Source organism: Liolophura sinensis, chromosome 10 (genome assembly GCF_032854445.1).
Source record: "Liolophura sinensis isolate JHLJ2023 chromosome 10, CUHK_Ljap_v2, whole genome shotgun sequence".
In the NCBI taxonomy this organism is placed as follows: Eukaryota; Metazoa; Mollusca; class Polyplacophora; order Chitonida; family Chitonidae; genus Liolophura; species Liolophura sinensis.
The window spans coordinates 9,086,481-9,112,342 of NC_088304.1; the positions used below are offsets into that span (position 1 = coordinate 9,086,481).

General features: G+C 38.4%; 1 protein-coding gene across 1 annotated transcript; it reads right to left on the bottom strand.

Annotated features, from left to right (window-relative positions):
- Positions 1-217: 217 nt before the first annotated feature.
- On the bottom strand, positions 218-25,852 carry LOC135476402 (uncharacterized). Its single transcript, XM_064756410.1, has 11 exons — positions 25,791-25,852; positions 19,651-20,244; positions 17,723-17,778; positions 15,262-15,367; positions 13,559-13,614; positions 11,966-12,028; positions 7,499-7,756; positions 5,421-5,682; positions 2,653-2,856; positions 1,997-2,272; positions 218-1,752 (listed from the first exon to the last, which is right to left on the bottom strand). Exons 2-11 carry the CDS (start codon positions 20,153-20,155, stop codon positions 1,055-1,057), a joined length of 2,484 nt encoding a protein of 827 aa, XP_064612480.1. The 5' UTR covers positions 20,156-20,244; positions 25,791-25,852; the 3' UTR covers positions 218-1,054.
- Between the last annotated feature and the right edge of the window lie 10 nt (positions 25,853-25,862).

The window sequence follows — 25,862 nt, forward strand, 5'->3', positions numbered from 1 at the left end:
CCCTATGATAACCAATGTTGTCACCATCAACACTCTATGATAACCAATGCTGTCACCATCAACACTCTAGGATAACCAATGCTGTCACCATCAACACGCTAGGATAACCAATGTTGTCACCATCAACACTCTATGATAACCAATGCTGTCACCATCAACACTCTATGATAACCAATGCTGTCACCATCAACACGCTAGGATAACCAATGCTGTCGCCATCAACACGCTAGGATAACCAACATTTAACGCTAGTTTATACCCAATAGTAATCCGAGTGAACATTACACGATGTGGATGACACAAGGCTATTGTCTATATCACCGCCTTCTTAAAAATTCTGCATTTGTGTCTAATGAAATAAAAACCATAATTAGAACAATCCATTTTTCAAAATCATAAAATAACGCCGAAAGATATTTTGCAATCTGAGAATACATATAACACATACTTCAAAATGGACAAAGCTTTATCTCCTCATGAAGCCATAAGGTTAAGTTTAAAGCAACTGACTGCAAGATCATAAACATAATACAACCAAACAAATAACAAAGATTGACTCAATCTTTGTTAATTGTTTGTCAGCTAACAAATACTCATTCTTCACAGCAAACATTGCACACAGATCTAGTCTAAGAAAACTAATGAAGCATGTCCTAAAAAACTGCAGTAACACTATTATTTTTTCACACAACTATATACGCTGGAGTGGTAATTAAAATGTACCTAGTAGTAAAAGCAATAAAAACTAGTTCCATCTTCGTGCTCGAGGCCTGTTCGGCGACTTTCACTGATGGCTCATTTGGTGAACTGCTACATTGCTTTAAAGCGTATTCAGGGACTTCTGTCAATCCAGCTGGAAGACCTTTGGTGATCGAGGCACTGGAGAACCACATCCACGCCTGGGGTGCACGTTTTATTGCGAATCAGTTCACTGTCTTGCTGGCTTGTATATATTTACATTTTGCCGAAATTCCCTTCACAGTAAAATTTGAACAATATTTGGTTGCAGAATAAACCGCGACGATTTTTAGAAGATGAGACCGTAAGTTTTGTATCATTGGTTTTGTGACATGTTTGGTGGACAAATTGCTGACGTGTCAGTCTGCTGATAAAACATGCATTTTTCATATTTCTCATTGAGCATGTAAATGATTTGTTTAATCTCTGCACATACTCGTACACTTGGTTCCAATATTTCATCGATCCTCTCCAAACTTCTACGATCATCACTCTTCTTGGTTTCGAGAAGTTCAATAAGGAAGCTCTCTTGTACTTTACGATCGTCAATCTTCTTGGTTTCGAGAAGTTCAGTAAGGAAGCTCTCTAATACTTTACGATCGTCAATCTTCTTGGTTTCCAGATGTTCCCCTAGGACCATTCCAAACATTTCACGATCGTCACTCCTCTTGACTTCAAGACGTTCATCAAGGATGCTCTCGAATAATTTGCGATCGTCACTCTTCTTGGCTTCAAAACACTGGAGTAGGATCTTCTCTAAAACTTTACGATCCTCACACTTCTTGGCTTCAAGACGTTCGTCAATGATGTTCTCGAAAATTTTACCATCATCACTCTTCTCGGCTTGGGGACTTTCTTCAACGATGTTCTCGAAAATTTTACGATCATCACTCTTCTTGGCTTTGAGACATTCGACAAGGGAACCCTTTGAATTGTTCGGATTGCTGCTCTTGTTCGATGCGAGGCATTCCACAAGGACATCTGAATCGGTCTTTGAAGCAGAGCATTGCTCACCTGAAAATGCAATCAAAGACTGAATTAAGCACCTGCAGATCCCACTTGTTAGTGTACATGTAGCAAAGGCAGAACTTGTACATGTTAAGAAGAAGATGATTGGCCAATGTCTTACACCTGATCTGATATACATAGAAGATCTATTCAGCCGAGACAAACCTGAATGGTACATCTAACAACCCTATATCTGTGTTTACTGGATTAAACAATAAACAATAAAAAGTATGATGACAATCTAGTTTACCTGCGAGTGCTAAGGTAAGATAAGACTGGCCAATCTCCATCAACGCGTTCTTAAACTCAGACAGCGCCCGGCTCCCACAGAATGGTAAGGTCTTGAGCAGTCTCTTGATTCGCTTGTGACGTGTATTGGGGTAGAGAACGTAGTCGAGCGCTGAGCATGACAGAATTTCAGCTCGACGAAGATAACCCTCTATGTGGGTGACGTCCATCATATCATCAACCAAAAGCTGGTAGTTCTCCCTCAGTCTCCTCTTGTCAGCTTCATCCATGGGCTGCACTGTACGGGCATACATAAAAGACAAGGCACGTAAAAGATAAATAAAGGTTGCCTCGAAAGACCCCATACACTTTGGTATGATTAAGTATAATAAACAGATGCTGACTTCCACTCAACACGTTTTTGAAATCAAGAGCTTGAGGTCTTCACCTGACGTCAGCTGATAGTGACTAACAGCTATTCAAGGAAAAATGAACATAGGGAACAGGTAATACGAAATAAGTATGCTCAAACAAATATATATCCTGTATATGAGAGGAAGTTCACTACCTTGTATCAAAGAATCGTCAGGGGTTTGAGATATTGGATCATTCTGAACTAACTTTTCCAAAAAAAAAAAAAGAAAGTGAAGGGCGAACACAACCGTTCGTGTAGCTTACTCATGAGTGGATTTATTTCCAGTTTAGCCATAGCATCGTTGAGCACATCCAAGCTGTTCTCTGATTCAGAGCAGTTCGCGCACCAGCATTCTATCACCCGTTCAGTCAGTTCCCGCATTCCGTACTGTCCCCAGTTCACCCATATCCTCTTCAACTGATCTCCGTCTAGGCCAAGAATACGGCCTACATCCAGCCAGTTTGGTCCTAAATAACATATATAATAACAGTTAGGAGATATTACATCAAAAGTTTCTCTACGTAATAACATTTGGCTAATAAAAACAATACACAAACATAAAAACAAGCATACCTTTTTACAACTACATTTTATCACATAACTGCAGTGTTCAGCAGTGCCCTTAATCCATGACATATTCTTCGTGTGTCACTAATTACATCACACTTTCAGTACACTTTCATTGACTGAAAGCGTCATTCACATGACGTAAATATGTGACGAAATTAGTTGAACTCTTTTTCTTTACTACCATGGCGACCGGTTTACACGTTTACTGTTTTGTCAGTATTGATGGTAGAGGAAAGGCAGAGATAACTAATATACATGAAGAACGGGGAGAAAGGTAATTCACAGTAGACATTGACGGCATTAATATTCAAGTTGACTTATGTGCACATCGGCTCCAGGTCATACCGGCAACAACAAAGGAGCCACGCGGCGAAAGTTCACAGACGATAGCTTTCCGCAGACGACAGCTCAGTAACAGTGGCAGTTAAATATTGAGCCATTTTTCAACCTGTTCGTCGCGTTGAATCTCTAAAGTGAGTGAGTGAGTGCTTGGGGTTTAACGTCGTACTTGACAATTTTTCAGCGATATGACCACGAAGGAATCCTTAGTGAACCCGTAGAAGATTCGGACATACAGGATTTCATAACAGGCCAGTCAAACAAACGCACATTAAGCAAAACGCACTTTGATTCTCGGAAAATGTTTCCTGCAGCCAACTGTCTGTGAAATTCGGCAAATTCATGAGACACCCCCACTAGAGTTAAACAGGCTCCTATCAACATTCTTCATAAGTGTTCGGAAATCTCACGGCTCATAATATGAACCCACAAGTCTTCGTGGTATGTTGTCAAGTTTTGAACATCAGCTGAAACGTCAAAACTATGGTCATAGTTTAGTATCGAGCCCATTGATTACATAGATGCTGGAAGTGCTTAAATCTAAACAAAAGGAACTAAAACGAGACAGAAAAGGAAATCTCCCCAAAAGAGTAGATCCAATATCTGACGCTGAAATCGACTGTGGCCAACTGGTGTACTTGGGAAGTCGTCTCCTAGCATCATGTGGTTTTTTCAGTGCCGTGTATTTTGATCTTCGTGGCACTACCGAACAGATGGCGATGTGTTGGGAGGATGTTTCTCTGTGTTCCGATACAGTTGGCCAAGCATATCTTCAACTTTCCGAACGGCAAACGAAGACAGTCTCAATATTCAAAATTTATGCTGTCAAACACTCGTCGGATTATTGTCATGTAAATAATTCCGTTCTACATTGCCGCCAACACAAAACATCCATCACCAGGGCCCCACCACATCTGGTTTATGCGACATCCCATCGGCGAGAATGAACTTTCCACAATGATGAAAAAAGGATAAATTCCGAAGGCATCCACACTGACAAAAATCTTTCAAATCACAGCGCCAGAAGACATCTTATTCAGAAACTGAATGACTGCGAAATCCCAGCCAATCACATTATGCAGATATCCAGTCACAAGAACATTCAATCCATCAACAATTACAGCCATTTAAAGCACAGAAGAATTTCTCCGCTCCTCAATTCAACTGTTTTTGTAAGCCTTATACCTGGAGGAAACTCCAATTTTTCATCTGAAACAACGCACGCTGCAAAAACATTGCACTGTTCAGACCAGAAATTCAGAAATTTCATAAATTGTTGCAACTTCAACTTCATGGCCGCCAGTTTTCATTAAACCTAGCGCATAATTATGATCACAAAACAACACATTTGTGAGGAACAATGAACAGTCGTCCGTAATCAAAGTGTATAGTGTTCAAAGACCCTCGTGACAGGCATGAAACTCGGTGCAGACGACCTATTTCATCGTGTGTTGCGGGCAGATATAACAATTTTTGACCTTTCTGACTTAACTTTTCGTGTGTTCATATCATTTTTAATTGCCAACTTTATTTCACAACTTATCTGTTTACATTATACATATACGTTATTAAATCAGGCGGTATTGTCATGAAACTACATGTTCACCACGTAGTCATGCTGCTTTCGCCAACAGTGCTTCGTCTGAGCCAGGCTGTCCTTCGTTTACATGTACGAAATGTGTCCGAGATTAAACTTACAAAGTGATGCATTTCTTCCTCTTTTAGCAGCTTAATTTATGTGATAAAGAGAATCTAAAACTCGTGTTTATTTCACATGAAAGTTATGAAATGAATACTCTTGTCAGATCCTCTATTTATTAGACACATTTTTAAGCGGAGAAAAAGAACACATGTCGTAACAACAACTGAGGCAGAAGAAGGTGTTGAACACGGGCGCTCTGGTTTTCTCCACCCAAAAGCTGGCGGTAATCTTATATGAAAAATTCTCGGGCGTGGCGTTTTTAATAACATATTAATAACATATTAATACATAAACAAATGTAAGGAGATACAGGCAACAGCAATGGATGTACCCAACAAAGTACTCAAAAAGCAGACAGAGTACAAACAACATACTACAATTACTGTTATTTATTTAATATGTATAACGGAAACAACATACCCACTGTATCCCTCAGCAGCTGAACACAAGACTTGAGGTGGGTGGGAATGTTTTCTCCACCAAAACTGTTCGCATCATCCTCGATTTTATTGGAAGTGTCTTGTTCTCGAAATTTGGTCCAGGCGTTTAACAAGGTGTTCATCTTTTCCAGAACTTTCCCTTCTGTGTCCGTGGTCTGAAACCTTAGTGCTTCACAGTGTGATGCAACTATCTCAGGAATGGCTTGAAGTGGTTCCAAACGTGTGCAGATCTCGTCCTCTTTCTGCAAAGGAAATCAAATTAATGGTAACTGACATACGATGATAATTTAGGCATCCCAAGTGTTTTTATTGTCTATTTCTTTTAGAGAGTCACCTGTATTCAGCTGCCTGTAAAATCAGTCACTCTCGCTACAAAAATTGCCTGTAGTCAGTGACAGGTTACAATATAAGCTCTACACATGGATATGTTTGAAGTTCACATTATTGCATGGAAAATGAAGTTAGACCACTTTTTCTACTTCGTAATGTTAAAGTCCATGTGCCCCGTTTCGACGGCAAGAGCCCATTCCTTCGAGTGACCAGTGGCATACTGGATATTGGGCGAAGTTCAACATGTGTTGACAGAGGGCGACACCAGTTTCCTAATCTGCTATCGATCTTGCTGTAAACCTTGTTCCTGCCTCTGCCATGTTTGAAATTGTTTACAAGTATTAGTATAATATAACCTTAATAAATGAATGTAATTTTATCTGTTGTAGTATATTATATCGCGGCAGTGGTTTTAATGCTGGATGTTAGGAAATTTTGTTATAAAAAAAACAATGTAGTCTATTCGCTGAGAATGTAGTTTAGGAAGTGAAACTGCATGGAGTTTGCTCTTATCGCATGTTCGATAAAACAAATTACTCTCCATGTCCAGCATGCCACTGTTTTTTAATAATTATGACGTCACCCGAGGCAATGAGGTCTTGGTGTCGAAACTAAGCTTATGCAGTTTAACATTATGAATTAGAAAAAGGGTTCTAATTTGATTTTGAAGAATATGAACTTCCATCACATCTGTGTGTAGAGCTTTTACTGTTACGTATCACTGAAGGCAATTTTGGTAGCGAGTATGATCCATTTTATAGACAGCTGAATATAGGCGACTCTCTAAAAGATGATGAGCTCGGTTTATATTTATAGGCCCCACAGGCTGGCAACGATGAAAGATAAAAAAAACGCGATTCATAAATATGCCTGCATGTAGGAATCAACGGCAACGCACGCTCAAGACAACATGATATTTAACGCGAACCAAGAATATGTTGATTTTCCTGCATTGTGCGTTTGTTCTTGGTGCCTTGTCTGACATTAGTATTCTTAATAAAAATGTAAATTGTATATACAGTTATTACAAATAATCGGATTAGAATTGCAATGTATCTTCTCATCTATGCCTTCCTCTTTTCTCGCTAATTGTTTCTTTATAGTTTGCTGGAGAAATTCTAGTTGAAGTCACATGTGGATACTGATTGGTTTAATCTATGTTGCTATTATGAATGTATCTGACATACACATAACATCAGTGCAGTTGTTTACCAAAAGCCATGATGCTACTGGATGGGTAATTTGCTACTATTTAAGTATTTACAGAAACCATTAAAATAAAACCCCAACTGAAGTAAATTGACAAGGGACCGTATTTCATCGGTTGCACGTGACCATTTCCTCGTTTAATTTACCACTGTTAAGGTTTTATTCCATCTGTTCATAAATATGCTGAAAATACTGCAACATATGCGTCCCCTGGCAGCACGGTATAACCAGTATAATGGGAGGGATGTTAGTTGCAATTTATTAGACATAACTCGTCAAGATATACTAATGACAAAACGATCAGAGCCTTGTACATGTTCGTATTGGATTACATTGTACGTGTTGTAAGGGCAAAGGTGTATATTCCGTCGATACCACGTATTCCCATAAAAAATCGCTATTGCAGCTATTCCTAAATTAATACGCTAAAGTTACTGAAAAAGCATGTACAATGACAACCGTAATTACTTGGGGTATACCCCTTTAATTAGGAGTTTGACCAACACAGGTAAATCATACCTTTGCTGTTTCTCTGACACTTTTTAAACATGTCTCCAGTGTTAGAATACGTTGTGTCTTTTCCACTAGACAGCTCTCCTGACATCTAATCTTCTCCCACAGAAACGAGATTTCCTCGGCTTTTCCCTGGAATGCTTTTATGAGTGTGGCATGTTTGTGTTGTAAATCTGACTCGGATTCCGTCAGTTGCTTCAGCTGATGGTCTTGTCTGTTTCTCTGGGATAAATATTCCTCACATTTGGCTTGCAACTCGTTGCACTATAGAAAGGATACATAAAATAGATGGCATCAGCATTTAGTGGTACACGAGTGTCAAAACATGACTTAAACCATAGTTAAATGATAAGGATCGAGATGCAAAACATGCTAATTGTAAACAAAATTACAATGTATTGAAACCTACTTTGGTCTCGTGTAACGTCACGTCAGATGGCATTACGTCACACATCGCTGACGTATAGCCAGAAATAAGACTCTACTTGTAAAAGATATAGTTGTCATACAAGCAAAACCGCCTTACTCCACGTCTGCATGATACATTATTGTGTCACATAAGGTACCTTTTCTCAAAATGCCGAAGATTTCGTGTTTGTTCACCGCGTTATTGGGGTCAAATAGAGCTATTCGGTTTCTATCGGCACTTTAAGATTAAATTCCAAGACAAGTTTGAGATGACACTTTGATGACAGCCAAAAACGAAACACGAAAATGCGCTGACGACAACCCCTCTGAAAGTAGGCATTATAGTGTTAAAAACGAGCCAAACTTCGTCATTTGCAGGCGCTCAGAAAGTAGGCCAATGGTAAGTGCCCTGACGACAAACTACAACTTGACTTGACTTACGGGACTTTGTGGTTCTGTACGCAACGTATTAGTGAAGATATCATGTTTGAAAAGTTAAACAAATAATTGAATGTGAACTGAAACCTGTGGTTTTAAGTAGGTCTACTAACAAAGTTAGTCACAATCTAGAAGGTCCATCAGCTAGTTTATGTTTGGAATATGTAACCCTGTACTAATGGCCGCAACAGTTGATCAAGCAAAATTTCAATTCTGGCCCGCTAATGTAGGTCAAACGTCGGAAGATCTAACCAATACGTAATCTGCTCACGGAATTTTTATTAGGTCATGTTAAAATGTTTCCTACATTTTGCCGCAATAGTTTTGGAAATAATAAAGGGAAATGCAACTTTGTTATCAGTTAAATCTACCAAGTCATTCAAATGAACTTAAATATGTTTCTTTTTTCTGGTTTTGCTAAGGAACGTAAGGACGATTGTAGAAGCATAAGTCTGGGCCTGAGCCTGGCTTTACTCCACAGTAGAACACTCATCAAATAAATAAACAAATATATCAATGATTGGCGGGATCAAATATGAATAAACTTAAACTATGAAAATCTAAAATATAGAAATTTTCTTTAGATTATCAGTTGCAAGTTAAGTAACCGCGCTGTGTTAATATAAATATACATTGTATTATAAAACCAGAGCCCATGGGCTTTGATGAGATCTGGTGAACATTGCAAGGGCATGCAGAAATGAACACCGATAATACAGCATATACATGTAGTTCCAGCTTGCATTACCCGACATTAAGTGTTATAATGCTGTTCTTTACTGAAAAAGTTTACTATGAATTAATACACCATTACCAGTATTCCATTTACATTATGTACGGACAATAAATAATAAACTTTTTCCGTGGTTGTTGTTTAAGCAAACCCACACACATCAAAGTCAAACATGCCTGCTTGCTTTCGGGATTCAGTATAAAAGATTTGAAAAATATTACCAGCTTGTAACCTAATACTGAACGGTAAAAGATTGTCGTAATTCTTCTGCCCAGTTTCGCCTCGATCTCAGAGTCGATCTTTTCAATTCAGAAATACGCCGATTTGCGGAAATGGCTATATTCGGTTGATGTTAATCTCTTATGATAAAAAAAATTATTTTCCTTACAATTAAAGATAGACGATCATATCCAGTTTCATTCACTACCAATAAATACAACATAGTACATACATGTTTTCATACCTTTTAAAAACATTATATTGTAATTTAAGACAACCACGATCTGCCTGTCTTGCGGACGTTACGAGTGAGTTTGCCTGTCTAGCTCAGACAGGCCTCCCCGGCCAGTACAGCACGTGCGACTGACCTCCCATGCCTCGCCTATCATTTTGCATACAATGTGTCAAGTAGTACATATAAATTTGTGACTTATATGGCAGATGTAGTGACTTTGGTGTTGGTGACTCAGCTATAGAAATACGCATCAAAAAAATCGCTACCACAAACCACCACGGGTCGCAGACACCGAGTGGGAGATGGCCGCCACATTTACTTAGCGGGACAAAGTGAAGAGGAACGGATTAGTCTTCATTAGCCACGGACTTGTCACTAAAGAGACTCTGGTTAATGTCAAATCTCAAAAACATAAATGTTGACGTACAGCATAGACAGTGCACCAAAGCAGCAACGACAGTATGATTGTCGGAAAATACGAATTCCTGTTTCGACGCATAGGTTCTTGTCAATATACCTCAGTTATGGTTTTATTTTAAATGTTCAATACAAATGCTTACATAGTAAAAAATTACACGCCCACTATCACAGTATATTTACAGACGTACAGCATAGAGAGTAGCGACGACAGTGTAATTGCTGGCAAAAGGTCACACGTAACCGGCGAAATATAGTCTCTTGTAAATTAACCTCAGTCAGGGTTTTATTCTAGCTTCAAGTGAATGCATAAATAGTAGCAAATTACAAGCCCCGTAGCGCCATGGCTTAAGCACAATTAGGCTAAAAAAACGCAGTGATGCTAACTGCAATTTATTAGACGTCACTGGTCTAGAATTACTCAAAATACTGTGTTGTTATCACATTTAAAAGGCATAAAAGGCACATTTAAGCCATCTGTCACTTGCCTCGGAAAGCTCACCCGTTCTCATCTTTCTTTCTAGGCGCGTATCTATCAAACGTCTTAAGACTTCAGTCTCAATTCAAATACAGCTACATTCACAATGTTTCGCTCTAGAAAATTTAAAATTGATACATTGATTCTTTACTGCAGAACAATGTTTCAACATTAATTTGAGCTCTTTCCTGTTTTGAGTTTGGCTATTTAAGGACTTCACTTTTTAAGACTTTTTAAAAAAAATTATTCACTTTAGTCTTAAGTTCCTTGATAAATACGGGTACTGGGCTACACTTTGCGTAAATTTGCTTGGATCTGATCATACTGTTGCATTAATGTCGGAAGGAAAAATATTAGATGAAATGTTTTGAGTAATTTTAGATCAGTCACATGGAATAAATTATAATTTCCATCACCGCATTTCTTAACAAAATCTGTTTACGCCATGTTGCTCGGGAGAATGTAAAATGATATACTACCTAAGAGTTACATGTACAGTTCCAATGAAAACTTAACTGAGATAAATTGACAATAGGCCGTATACCACACGTTACGTGCAACCATTTGCCAGCTATCACGCTGTCGTCGATACTCTGGTTTTACTCTCTATGCTGTACGTCTTTAATTATACTGTATTCCTGCATAAACCAGGATTCTACTGGTGGGCTAAGCATCCCGAGGGCCTGGTCCCTTTGCATTGTTTTAATGTGAATGCATGTTAAATGTGATACACAGGATTTTGAGTAATTCTAGACCAGTGACGTCTGAAAAGTTGCAATTAACATTACTGCAATAAAATCCTGACTGAGGTAAATTGCCAAGGCGTTGTATTTTACCAGTTACATGTGGCCATTTGCCAGCTATTACACTGTCGCCGTTGATCGGGTTTTATTGTTTATACAGTAGTGTACATTAATATCCTAATTCCTCAACTTTTGCATATGAAACAACAACTTTTTTTGCAATTTATGCTCATTATTAGTTTGCGTTTGAAGACAAAACTACATTGATTGGATGGGCCTATATTAGGGCGTCACAAATGGTGTAATTTTATCAGTCTACACAGAATAATGCCTTCAGAATACGCTTGAATAAACACTTGATTGACAAAGGTTGAAGAAATATAACAGGACAATAGCCGTGGGGTAAAGTTTCAGTTTGAACAAGGTCAGTTTGGAATATTATAAAAATATTTTTTTCTGTTTTCAAACGTCCCGCATATCGCGATCATTTATTTATTCGATTGGTATTTTACGCCGTACACAAGAATATATCACTTATACGATGGCGACCAGCATTATGGAGGGAGAGAACCGCAGGATATTAACAGACTTTCCCAGGTGCGACAGGAGGCTAGGAGGAAGAACCGATGACAAATTCAAACCAGGTCAGTTGGGAACATTATCCTGAAAATGTCTTCATACATCTTTCACGTCGACACAAAGCTCACTGAACACATTTATAGAAAAAAAAATCATGTTTCCTTTCAGATATATAGTACAAGACAATGAGTTTAAATGTGTACTCACACACGAAAAAACTCACCCAATGTTCCAGGCGATGTTTCTCGTCTAAAGTTTCACCATATTCGACCTGGAGCTCGTCATACTGTAGAATGTAAAAGTACAGAAAAATAGGTGGTATAAAGATTTTACCCTTATAGATATAAATATATATTTATAGATATAGAATCGTAAATAATTGGAAATTCCCTGATTCAAGAAATCGGGCAACTCTCCGGTTGCATAGTCTGTTCGATCTACATGATATAGATAAATGATAGTTTGAGAAAGCCAAATTAAATCATGTTTCCTTTCAGATATACAGTACAAGACAATGAGCTTAAATGTTTCACCATATTTAACCTGGAGCTCGTCATACTGTAGAATTGAAGGGTACAGAAAAATGGGGGGTATAATGATTTTATCTTTAAATATGAAGAAAAATTAAATATAATATCATACGTCTTTTCCATTTCAGACCGTGTCACAAGCAGGTTCTAATATGTCAACATTAAGCAAATCAGTTTTCTTCTTGGTTGGATTGCCACTCTCCTTAAACCAGAAGTTTTCCCTTCATCTCTTTACGGTTGACTGTAGTATCTATATTCGAGGTGAGTTTAGGATCGCTTCGGTGGCCAAATGGCTAGAGCGTCCGTTTCGAAGTCAGAAGACGCGGGATCAAATCCGGGTCGGGTCATAACAAAAACATAAGAAATGGTACTTGTTGCTGCCTCATTTGGCAATCAACACTTTGATGTTAGAGAAAAGGAAACAGAATTATTTGGCCCGGTGTCAGTACAATGTGATTGGATGGGGTGTCATGTCTGGTGTCTTCGGCATGATGCGTTAGTGGCAGCAGCACACTGGCGGTAGGGACTCACCCTACCACACGAAGACACAGTAAATCTACACACAGCTAATAATTCCTCGTCGTCATATTACTGAAAAAAACTCTAATCATGCATATATATATTCCAGCTTAGTTCAAATACATGCTGCGTGTTTCGACTAAAGAGCGAAGGAGCTGCCTTGACCAATCGGAGTATCCGTCTTAAGTTTGTCACATGATCGCACAACATCAATTTCTAGAATATGTGACTAAAGATATGTGATGAGACGTTTCACTTGATGACCTAGTGGATACAACATCTAAATGAGTCAAACCATCTGTAGCTTTCAATTCAGTTAAAGGTCGTTGTAGCAGCCAAGCGAAAGAGAACAGTTCATACTCTGACGGTATGTACACCCTGTTCCATTAAAAATCACTTAAAACATACTCAAGGTACATTTACGTTGCTGAAGGTAATGAATCAGTAACCGATTGTCACACAAAACATCAGGGTATGCCACATCGGTTATACGGAAATCGAAAAACCAAGAATAAACTCAAGAGTGTTAAGATTTTCTAAAATCTGTCTTCTCTCATTAAATATGTAACCACATAAACTTTAATGCCTCGACATTATAGTAATTACATTTTGTGATGAGAACTAACCCTGATGGAAGAGTCTACAGCTTTAATAATTCTATGGTTGAGTATCATATTGCATACCGGCTCAGTTCACTTTATTCTAAACGATTTCTACTGTTCAAGAGCACACTTGCTTGCCTATATATAATACATGCACGCACAAACCTTCATGACCAGATCTTTGTTTTCCGTGTCCGTCTTTGTGGCAATGACGTGGTCACCTGGAAATAGACATGATAAATCATGAAGTTTTATGTATTACAGAAAGAAATTGTATTTACAATAACTTTGATACATTAAAGAGCAGTATAATAATTCACATATGCATAGTTTTTGAAACTGACAACTCTATCAAACCTATGGATTCCAGGATCTTTCGTTGCTCGCTGTAGTTGATTACACATCAATTCACACTGCCCTAAAGTACTGAAACCGTAAATTTAATAATTTACCGTAATTAATATGCACACAGAGCATCGGCCACGGAGCATTCCCCTTCTGTTATTGCGCTATTATAACTTCAGGTCAATATACGCCGTGCTCCACCTCTAATATTTTGTTCAAGGTTCATTCTAATACAAAATACACTAAGTCGAGAATTTTGTAATTTAAGGTAATTAATACGAACACAGCAAATCAATGATGAAACATCAAGTGTGCAAAACCTTGAGTTCAATACATGATGTACTTCTTAATATACCACCTTGACATTTTGTTTCATACTGATTCTTATACACAACACACTGTCATGAATTTTGTAATTTACGATTTTTATTATGCACACAACCAATCAACGATGGAACATCCCTCTGCCTTGTGGTATTATGCTCTACATGTGTGCAAAACCTAAGCTCAATACATGCAGTCATTTTAAAGTACTACCCCCAACATTTTGTTTAACATTTTGCTTTCCCTATCATTAGACACCGATGGTTGAGGTATGACATAAACTATGCATGTACTTTGTACAGGCTAGTTAAAATTTAAAAAATATTTGTGAGAGTACCGAAACGTTCAGTCAAAATTCTATATAATTACTCTTTTACCAGTACGAATATATGTAGAAAGAAGGACGTACATGAAACTGTGCTGAAACAAAATACGTCAGTCAAACTTAAAGAAATGGATTATTCTTTTTTACCCTCTTCATCATATCCTCTACTTTAAAGGAGAAGAAAACATAAAAATGATGCCAAAATCAGATGTAAGAGCGTTAAACCTTGTTGGCAATTATGATCTTTAATATTTTTTAAATTTTTTTGTCAGGAGAAAAGGGTATTTGAAAATATTTTGCATTTGGGACCGCCCTTTGGTATTTGGTTCTAACTAAGGATGTGATGCTTGTCTAATAAACTTATTTGACTGCAAATTTGTTGTTTATATCGAAACATATGCATTTAACCTAAATTATGATAATATTCATGAACATATTAAAAATATACATATCATTCAAAGTGAGGTTTAATACATTTGTTAGATGAAAAGAACAAATTCTAGTGCAAAATATTTATTAAATAAATTTAAATAAATATTCATTTATGACAATATTTTAAAAAAGACTATAAATACCAAAAGGTGGTCCCAAATAACCACCATACAAACACTATTTTCAAGTGTCCTATTCTCCTTAAGGAAAAATCGGAAAAAATATTGAAGACCGCATTTAGAAATAACTTTTCGCACTCTTTCATCTAAACTTTATTATTTTTATGTTTTCTCCACCTGTAACACTCCACTCCAAATTCTGTTCCTATATGTAAGACGTCAGTGGTTTTGATGTTCTAATACTAGTAAGGCCAATCATATCACGACGTAAATCATCCGCCGGAAAAAAGGTGGGACATATCTAAAGACGAAAACTGTCTTACCTATTTGTTGCAAAACGTTCGCTGTTTCCTCAAGTTTAGATTTCTCGTCCGTCAGAGTAGCATCGGACCTTTCCAAGGCTGGATTAGCTTCATTCAGCCTGACCAGCTGTGCAGTGAGGGAGGAATACAAAGCAAATCCACAATCTATTCCGGTCAATTTAACTATATAAAAATGTTCTTCTCCTTGTTTCAAAAATTTATCTGGAACGAGTTTAAATACCCTCAATACTTCAATTAGGCTGAATATACACATGTACAGATAAATGGAAAATAAAATGATTTAAAATCATTCAGTAAAAACTTATGGAATCTGTCGGTCAAAACAGACATTCATATACCAGCCATCAACCAATGTGGACGTCCCAGGCCAATCATCGCAAGGCCATTTCCCAAAGCGACGTTTAACACAAGCTACTAAAGAACTAAGTACGGAATAGAATGGAAAACCATTGAAGAAACTATACTTAGGGAGTCAAGCTGAAAATTATCATACTCTAAAAGTCTGCAGATTGATTGAGTAGCCATTTAGTAGTTGTTGATGCGTCAGAATTACATTTCTGTGACTGGAAGCCTGCCGCGAACCAGAGGTATCTGTGGCGCCAAAACTTATTTGAGACAGTCAGCTCAGCAGTTTTCCGCATGAGCTACTATCACTCGTTGTGATAATAAGCTGTCTACGACACTCTTAATAACGTTTGTGCAGTGCAACTTTCATTGAAGACTTGTCTTCCACCGATATGACGTGATTATCTGTGCGTCACATGTGGGAAAGTTCGTCAGTATCTTGCCAAAGACCGGTGGTTTTCGCCAGGCACTTCGGTTTCACCTACCCATAACGCTGCCCATCATAGTACATCAGTGAAAACTTTTTGAGAATAGCGTGAAAGTAGCAGTCAAACAAATGCACAAGAGGCAGAGGAATCTCCATTGCCTAGCCGATAACCCCCTGTGCGAGGTGCGACAATAGAACTGGGAATTTTTCTGAGCTGTCTGCTACGAGTAACTTTTTGGTAGGCACAATACTCTCGTGTGCGCCAGGCTTAATACGATTTATTTATTTATTTATTTGATTGGTGTTTCAAGCCGTACTCAAGAATATTTCACTTATACGACGGCAGCCAGCATTGTGATGGGAGGAAACCAGGCAGAGCCCGGGGAAAACCCACGACCATCCGCAGGTTGCTGCCAGACCTTCCCACGTACTGTAGAATTGAAGGGTACAGAAAAATGGGGGGTATAATGATTTTATCTTTAAATGTGAAGAAAAATTAAATATAATATCATACGTCTTTTCCATTTCAGACCGTGTCACAAGCAGGTTCTAATATGTCAACATTTAAGCAAATCAGTTTTCTTCTTGGTTGGATTGCCACTCTCCTTAAACCAGAAGTATTCCCTTCATCTCTTTACGGTTGACTGTAGTATCTATATTCGAGGTGAGTTTAGGATCGCTTCGGTGGCCAAATGGCTAGAGCGTCCGTTTCGAAGTCAGAAGACCCGGGATCAAATCCGGGTCGGGTCATAACAAAAACATAAAAAATGGTACTTGTTGCTGCCTCGTTTGGCAATCAACACTTTGATGTTAGAGAAAAGGAAACAGAATTATCTGGCCCTGTGTCAGTACAATGTGATTGGATGGGGTGTCATGTCTGGTGTCTTCGGCATGATGCGTTAGTGGCAGCAGCACACTGGCGGTAGGGACTCACCCTACCACACGAAGACACAGTAAATCTACACACAGCTAATAATTCCTCGTCGTCATATTACTGAAAAAAACTCTAATCATGCATATATATATTCCAGTTTAGTTCAAATACATGTTGTGTGTTTCGACTAAAGAGCGAAGGAGCTGCCTTGACCAATCGGAGTATCCGCCTTAAGTTTGTCACATGATCGCACAACATCAATTTCTAGAATATGTGACTAAAGATATGTGATGAGACGTTTCACTTGATGACCTAGTGGATACAACATCTAAATGAGTCAAACCATCTGTAGTTTTCAATTCAGTTAAAGGTCGTTGTAGCAGCCAAGCGAAAGAGAACAGTTCATACTCTGACGGTATGTACACCCTGTTCCATTAAAAATCACTTAAAACATACTCAAGGTACATTTACGTTGCTGAAGGTAATGAATCAGTAACCGATTGTCACACAAAACATCAGGGTATGCCACATCGGTTATACGGAAATCGAAAAACCAAGAATAAACTCAAGAGTGTTAAGATTTTCTAAAATCTGTCTTCTCTCATTAAATATGTAACCACATAAACTTTAATGCCTCGACATTATAGTAATTACATTTTGTGATGAGAACTGACCCTGATGGAAGAGTCTACAGCTTTAATAATTCTATGGTTGAGTATCATAATGCATACCGGCTCAGTTCACTTTATTCTAAACGATTTCTACTTTTCAAGAGCACACTTGCTTGCCTATATATAATACATGCACGCACAAACCTTCATGACCAGATCTTTGTTTTCCGTGTCCGTCTTTGTGGCAATGACGTGGTCACCTGGAAATAGACATGATAAATCATGAAGTTTTATGTATTACAGAAAGAAATTGTATTTGCACATGCGTTATAACTAGAATATGTTGGGATAAATCGCCCTCATCTTACACTGTCAATACACATTTCTGCACATGTTCTAGGACTAGAATATGCAGAGATAGATCGCCCTCATATTACACTGTCCACACACATTTTGCACACGTTTTAGAACTAGAATATGTTGGGATAAATCGCCCTTATATTACACTGCCAACACACATTTTTGCACATGCGCTAGAGCTAAAATATGCAGAGATAAATCGCCCTCATATTACAGTGTCAACACACATTTTTGCACATGCTTTAGAGCTAGAATATGCAGAGATAAATCGCCCTCATATTACACTGCCAACACACATTTTTGCACATGCTTTAGAGCTAGAATATGCAGAGATAAATCTCCCTCATATTACATTGTCAACACACATTTTGCAAATGCGTTATAACTAGAACATGTAGAGAAAATCGCCCTCATATTACACTGTCAACTGTACATAAAGCCAGTGTTTGGTTCAACTTTTCCATACTCCCTGTCAACCCATCGTTTATTATCTTAATAACATACTGGTGACAACATTCTCCGGTTTGACCTTTTCTGAAATACTGAAGGACAGGGTGGTGCATGGAATGATGGTGGTGGTGTTAAGGCACTAGCTTATTGCTCACAGAGCTTTTCTTTAGTGACAGGTGACAGCATGTACACGTTGATATGCTGCAAGTTTGAATTCTTGCAAAGGAAATGAACTTAGACACTTTTATGAAATGTGTTCGTAAGTCCATAAGTTCGGTTTCGACGACAAGAACGAATTATTGTCATAATATTGACGTCATAATTATTTTTAAAAAAAACAGCGGAATGGTGGCTATTTTTTGCTTTTCCTTGGCTCGGTTCTTCAAAACTGGTATAAGACTTCATATCAGATTTAACCTTAAGCCGAGTCTTCAATTTTGTACTTATCCTAAAAAAAATTCTGCACCAGTATATTGAATATGAACTAAAACTACTAAAACTGGGCCCTGCAGATTAACGGATTTGCCTACTCTGTGCAGGGCTATATCGATTTATGAAACATTCAAAATTTCTTGTGTTACATTTTAGCAACCATGGTTCTTGCATAAAACCTACATGGGTACAAAGGGAGGACCGATTGTTGACGTTAATAGAAAAAATTGAGTGATTTACCCCTGGTGCTGCTGTGACAAGAAGAAACTTGGCCGATGTAACTAAGTTCTTATAATAGTAAATTGTATTTAGACCATATTATGTGCACACAAATGCTGTTGTTATCTACCCGGTAATATCATCCTTCTGAATTCGTTACGAAAGACATTTAGCACATTGCTTTGAATATTATGCTAACAATGATGGTTATAATATTCTTTCCGAACTCACCAGAATGCCAGGATCCTTCTGTAAATACATGGTCCCGTCAACTTTCATTTCTCTAACTAATACTAGTACTAATATACAGAAGCGTCCTTCATATGACGTATACGTATGTCGCTTTGCAGCTTTTGTTAGATTCTCAGTAAAATTTGATAATTTCACCCCTTTGTCATAAGTTATTAATTAAATAAAAATAGTGTGTCAAGGATACTCTCATTAAGACCTATGGACATTTTTTCCAGGATATATATATATATATATATATATATATATATATATATATATATATATATATATATATATATATATATATATATATACATATATATATATATATATAAACACAAACCACCAAAGAACTAAGAAAGTATGAAAATGGGACGGAATCATCTAAAGGCTTAGATGTTGATTCCGAAAAACGGTTAAAATGGTTGGCGTCAGCTTACCTTTATGGAAGACAGCCTCTGCAATTTTGTAGTCAATCATTTCCTCTCTCGTCTCTTCAATGCAGATCATATTTATCAGGTTTTGCGGTATACTACAAAATTTATAAACTACGGAAACGACTCGCAGTCCGTTCGTGACGCTCAAAGACACGGCAGTATTTATCTCAAATTGTCTCCATTCATCGGTGATGTAGTCTGGGGATAGAACTATGGCAACAACTAGGCTCTGATCCATGCAGTCAATGATATTTTCGTGAATAAGCGAACCGGGAGGGAAATCGCGGAAGCCTACGCAACATTTCAAGTTATATGGTGAGCTTTCAAGAGCTTCCACTCTGCCTTTAACAAATGCCAAATCTTCCTTATGGAAGGCGAAATATATATGGTATTCCTTTCCCTCTGGCAGGGTCCTGTCTTCACCACAAAATGGATTATCCAGATCTGGTGCGGGTCGTAGAGGTGTTCTTGCGACGAATTTCTTCAGCTTGTTCAGCCTTGTCTCCATATTCGTCGAGAGGAATAACTTCTATTGGGTCAATACCTCCTCAGCTGACATCAGACAAGGATGTAGTCAAGGGATTTGTTTGATGGAATCTGTTAAACAAACGAAAGTGTCACCGATGAGAAAAAGTGAATATGTCATTAGAAATGTTTTCACGTGTATAAAATCGGTCAGATTACACAAAGCTTATTTTAATCGGCCATGCAGCTGAAATCCCTGTACTAAAGATAGAGAGAAAAAAGTCATACCATTTATTGGAATACTGGTCTGCCAGTAGCCTGAGGATGGTCGTGCGTTGCCTCCGGGCTCTGCTCGGTTTCCTATCACCATAATGCTAGCCACCGTCGTATAAGAGAAATGTTCATGAGTAAGGCGTAAAACACCTTTCAAATAACTAAATAACTATTGAAATATTCCCAATATGTACCGAGCTACATACAAAAGTACGCTACCGCGATGAGTTACCAATTACTTTATTTGTGTATGGGAAGATTACCATTTTAAAAAATGGCTTAGACTGACAGTATAAAAAATATGTAAAAACTCAGTAAGACAAAAACATTCCGTCCTGAAACAGTGTGCTCTGCTCCTGGTATTTTCTCAATAAATGTAGATAGCAAGCATAAAGCATGATCGTCGCCATGTCGTACTCCCAAAGCCACGTGAGTCGCTCATTTAGAAGTATTCATCTATTTGTTTATTTATTTGGTTGGTGTTTGTATGGATTTAAATCATGTATTTCAGTTTAAAGCCAGTAGTAATAGAGCTGTTTAGGCATCTAGGCTTTATGTTGTATATTCAGTTAGTTTGGGGAGACAACTCTTGACTTTGAATGACTTTGTACATGTAATAAGGACAAATTATTTCCCATGGCATAGATTGTGATTATCAACCAATCATAATGGACAGCATTTTTGCTGAGTTTGTTGAAAAACCATGTGGTGAACTAGTCCAACATTTATTTCATCTCCAAACAAAATGCCTCAAAAAGCTACTGATTGGAGACATCCCAAATGAGTCTAACTGCCTGTTAAATGAGAGTGAGTGAGTGCTTGGGGTTTAACGTCGTACTCAACAATTTTTTAGTCATATGACGACGAAGGAATCATTAGGGTGCATGTACGTGTAATGTGCCTCCTTGTTGCAGGACGGATTTCCACCGCTCTTTTATTTAGTGCTGCTTCACTGAGACGACTTACCGAAGGCAAGTAAGCCGCCCCGCCCGAGCCATTATACTGATACGGGTCAACCAGTCGTTGCACTATCCCCTTCATGCTGAACGCCAAGCGAGGAAGTTACAACTTCCTCTTTTAAGGTCTTAGGTGTGACTCGATCAAGAATTGATCCTGGATCTACCGGTCCCGAAGCGGGCTGTTTAATGAGAGGACAATCACAAATTTAAAGTAAAACTAATTAGTATTGCGTTCAGAATTTTCTGGTGGTAATGTTGTTGTTGTGAAATTAGAACATTACGTTTAACCAGATGTTAAATGAACAGTATTTTAAACTTAATGAGTAACTAAATTTTGTTTTGGTTATGCCTAAGGTTTAACCTAGAAATAATCAAAGACAACTGTTATAGAAGAAGAGGAAAGAAGTTCCTGAGATCTGACTTGAGTCATTCCTCTCCTGTAGCCCGGATACAACGGTGTACACCTGGGAACAGTGTAATGGACACAGACCCCCATTACAACTTCCGTTTTTCAGAAGGGTTGAGGACGGACAAACAGACACATTTCCATGATAGGGGTACCCCAAGTTAAATTCCTCCTACTCAAAAGTTTTTGCATGTATCAAGCTGTAACTTTAGGTGTGAGGTTTAGAGGTAGTAAGCATTATGTGGTGCAAAAATTATCGATTTTGAAAAAAACTTGGCTGGTGTAATCCCAATACAGTGTTTTAATGACGTCTGATAATTTGCAGCTATTCTCATTGTAATTTTTTTACGAAATGTTGTTTAAGCCATGGTGCAAGGGACGTGTGGAGTGCAACGTTTTAGGCACGAATATGAACAGTAAAAAAATATCACACTGTCGTCATTGTTCTGAATATAATCCTTTAAAACAGCTTTAAAACCAGCAGACAAAAACTGTGAACCACCCATCTACATAATTACTCATCTGGGGGGCCTCCGTGACAGAGGTGCTTGGCGTGTCAGCGTGGGCGTCGTGACCCAAGAGCGTGTAATCAAAGCGGTTGCTCTGCGCTAAAGTCCAGCCCATGCTGGCTACTTCTCCAGTAGGAGGGTTTGTCATCAGTCCGTGGATGATCGCCTCAGCCTGGTTTCGTCCCACCATAATGCTGACCGCGGTCGTGTAAATGAATTATTTTTTCAGTACGGCGTAAAACACCAATCAAATGAATAAATAAATAACTCATCATTATAACTGGAGACATCAACACACAAACCTGACACATCTACATTTATCAGCTCCGATTTATCAGCTGATTCGGCCCATTTCTAAATATACCTACCTGGAAACACACCTGTTTAGTCCTTCCATTTACATTAATCCTTATCACAAATGTTAGTTCAATTTGAAAACACCCCAGTGTAATTAAAGACGTACAGCATTGAGAGTACAGCCAGAGTAGTGACGACAGTGTGATTTTATTCTGACTGTTCATGTAAATGCTTAAATAGTAGCCAATTGCACACCCCACTAACGCGATGGCTAAAGCAGATATAGGTAAAAAAAAAAGGCAGTGAAGCGATTTATTAGACGTTACTAGTCTGAAATTACTCAAAATACGATGTTGTCTTCACATTTAACATACAAAAAAACATATAAGCGACTTTCGTTGCGTACAAGGTACCATATAAACCATGTTCTATCCAGACTCAATCTCAGTATTCAATATCAAATCTGATATACACATACACCTTTCAAATACATCCAGATAAGCCCCAAAGAAGCATACAGCGTATAAATGAGTACAATTTTCTTTTACTGATTGATTGGTGTTTTCCGTTGTACTCAAGTACATTGAAAGACTACAATTGCCATGGACAGAGCAGACGACAGTGTCTAAGTGGCGGAAGTTCATATGGTCATAACTAATGAAATACGGCCTCTTGTCAACTTAGCTCAGGATTTATACTAACTGATCATGTAAATGATCATACAGCTCCAATATATATGTACCACAGTGACATATACAGCAGCATTAAGTAATAAAAATATGCAGTGATTTTAATTGTAATCGTTTGGACGTCACTGGTCTAGATCACAGGACCGGCCTGGGTATCACAGTTGGGAAAGCATCCTCTTCCAGATACGGTAGATCCAGGCTCAATCCTGGGTCAGGTCACACCTAACACCTGACAAGAGGAAGTTTCTCGCTTGGCACTCGGAATGAAGAGGATTGTGCAACGACTGGTTGACCCATACCAGTATAATGGCTCGGGTGAGGCGACTTGCATCCAGTGAAGCAGCACTAGATAAAAGAGCGATGGAAATTCGTCCTGCAACAAGGACTGAAAAATCGTTAAACTCCAAGCACTCACTCAGTCTTGAACATCGGCCATTATATCAAATCAGTAGATTGTCAGTTTGTGGATATGCTATGCTACACTCTATACCTACTTGCAAGAAGAACCACCGACCCACCAAACCACACTTCAACTGAATGCCGGAAGTTGAATGCCTCCCCACCCCCTCCCCGCAATAAACCAGAACGCGTCATACGGCAGATAAGTAAATGTGCATGTATGTGGTCCTCCATGTGTATCTATTAACGTTGCAAACTTTACTACAGAGCTCAGTTATATTTTTTTCTTATTTTCAGTGTTTTTGACTGACTTTTCCATTTGAAACAGTCCTAGAGCCCATGTATAGTCTCAAATGTCACACAGACACACAAAATGCACGAAATTTCTGAATTGTGTGACTGCCCACCTTTACAATGGTTTGAACATAGCCACGAGGGATTGTGCTTGGTATCAAAATGATAGAAATTGTCTAAGCTTTAGGCAGGTTTTGGGCATGAGTTTTAATGATGAAAGTTTGAAATTCTGGGCAAGAGGACACCAGGAGACAGGTGGTGATGAGGCTGCAAGTGACGTCCCCTTGGCGTTGCTAGGCACCCCTCCCAGCTGCTGACATAGAAAGGTCCAGATTTTGACGGTCAACCTGTGTCAAGATTTTTATGGCTTCTTTCTCACAGGCTGGGCCAGTTATGCGCCAAAGCTTATTAGGCATGGATTGTTTGGGACTGAGCTACAGCGCTAAACGTTAACATTGTCGCTTATGAAAAACTAATGGGGGGTCTGTGGCCTGATCTGTCCACTTGTGCCAAAATATGTAATATGTCACTGTGTGCTCAGATTTCGCAGCAGCCTGATAATATTTGGTGGGTACATCTGTGATGGGGTGTGCATTGACATGGAATTTGATTGAACAGTTTTAAAGCTTTTTAGTTCTATATTTCCCCACATATCCATTCTGTCTAAAATTGGCTAAAACGCGCTGTGGTCAAGGGTAGTACAAGTGTGTGAGCAGGCTGGATCAAACACAGACAAGTTTTCATTGTTCCTGGTTTTTAAAATGTCTCTTTTGGGGCTGACATTGGATAAACAATGCAAAATTTTAGTGCTGTGAGTAAAATTGGAGTATGTGGCTGGTAGATAGGGTGTGTGATTAAGGATGGTCAATAAGGCCTTGCATCACATATAAGGGCCAAGCCTCAGACAGGCGAATAAAAAACACATCAGCAGATTAATTTACTCGACTAGAGTAGTAGAGAGGGCCAGTGTATATTTAATTTATAAACCAAGTCAGGTTCCTCCCATGTGTGCCACCACACACTAGGTAAATGTGTATCAAATCAACGTGCAGTCACAAAACATCAAAAATGGCCATCTCTGCTGCAACACTGGCTGCTGTCTTGGGCATAGACTTGAAGTGGGCAAGGTTAATTTATCTCTTTAAACTTTCTTATTCTAGAAAATTCCACCAGTCTATATAAGACCTATGAAAGCAGGCCAAAGGAAGAGAAAGGAGAGTTATTAAGAGTTTTGGATGCTTTCGCTGTGTGTAGGCCTTTTGTGCTGAATTTTGGTGTCTTTGTAGCCTCTGGCTTTGTTATATCATATCTCCACCGAGCACTTGTTCAGTTTGAACTTGCATATTTAATTTGTGCTTTGGAAATACCTGCAACAGCAATATTTCCAGTAAAGAAACAGCGATGGCAAAGCTACGTTGTTCCTTCCGAAATAATCGTCCGGCGAGTGTTGCAAATATTTATTACAGTTCAAACTTACTTAATCAAAGTAGTGACACAATAAGAACATAACGGGCTTCCATACTTTGTGACCTGGTATTTTGTGTACAGTCCAAAGCTACATAATTCTTATACATTTAGTTCTCTCAATGTCACAGTGGTTAATTATCAGTATCAAGAAACATTATTTAAAGCAACTCTCAATATAATAAGCAAACAAAAAGCGATAGTTATCAAATCTAGACAACATAAAGGTTTTACAATGGCGCTACCATGGTAACGATCGCTAATCGCCTGAAACTTCTGTTATGTCAAAATACTACAGTTTACTCAATGAAACAACCAATATCACGTTACAGTTCGTTCGGGAACATTTAAATCTCATATTTGGCACATAGCACAATGATAAACATACCTGCAACAGAAACATTTGCAGTAAAGAAACAGAGATGGCAAAGCTACGTTGTTCCTTCCGAATCAACGTCCG

Bases quoted from the DNA above. Each gene is read 5' to 3' on its own strand.
- LOC135476402 (XM_064756410.1), bottom strand. From the start codon at position 20,155: ATGGAGACAAGGCTGAACAAGCTGAAGAAATTCGTCGCAAGAACACCT. The intron at 12,029-13,558 runs GTTTGTGCGTGC...TACATTCTACAG, and splicing joins ACAAAGATCTGGTCATGAAG to TATGACGAGCTCCAGGTCGA. The intron at 2,857-5,420 runs GTATGTTGTTTC...TATGTTATTTAG, and splicing joins GCTGCTGAGGGATACAGTGG to GACCAAACTGGCTGGATGTA.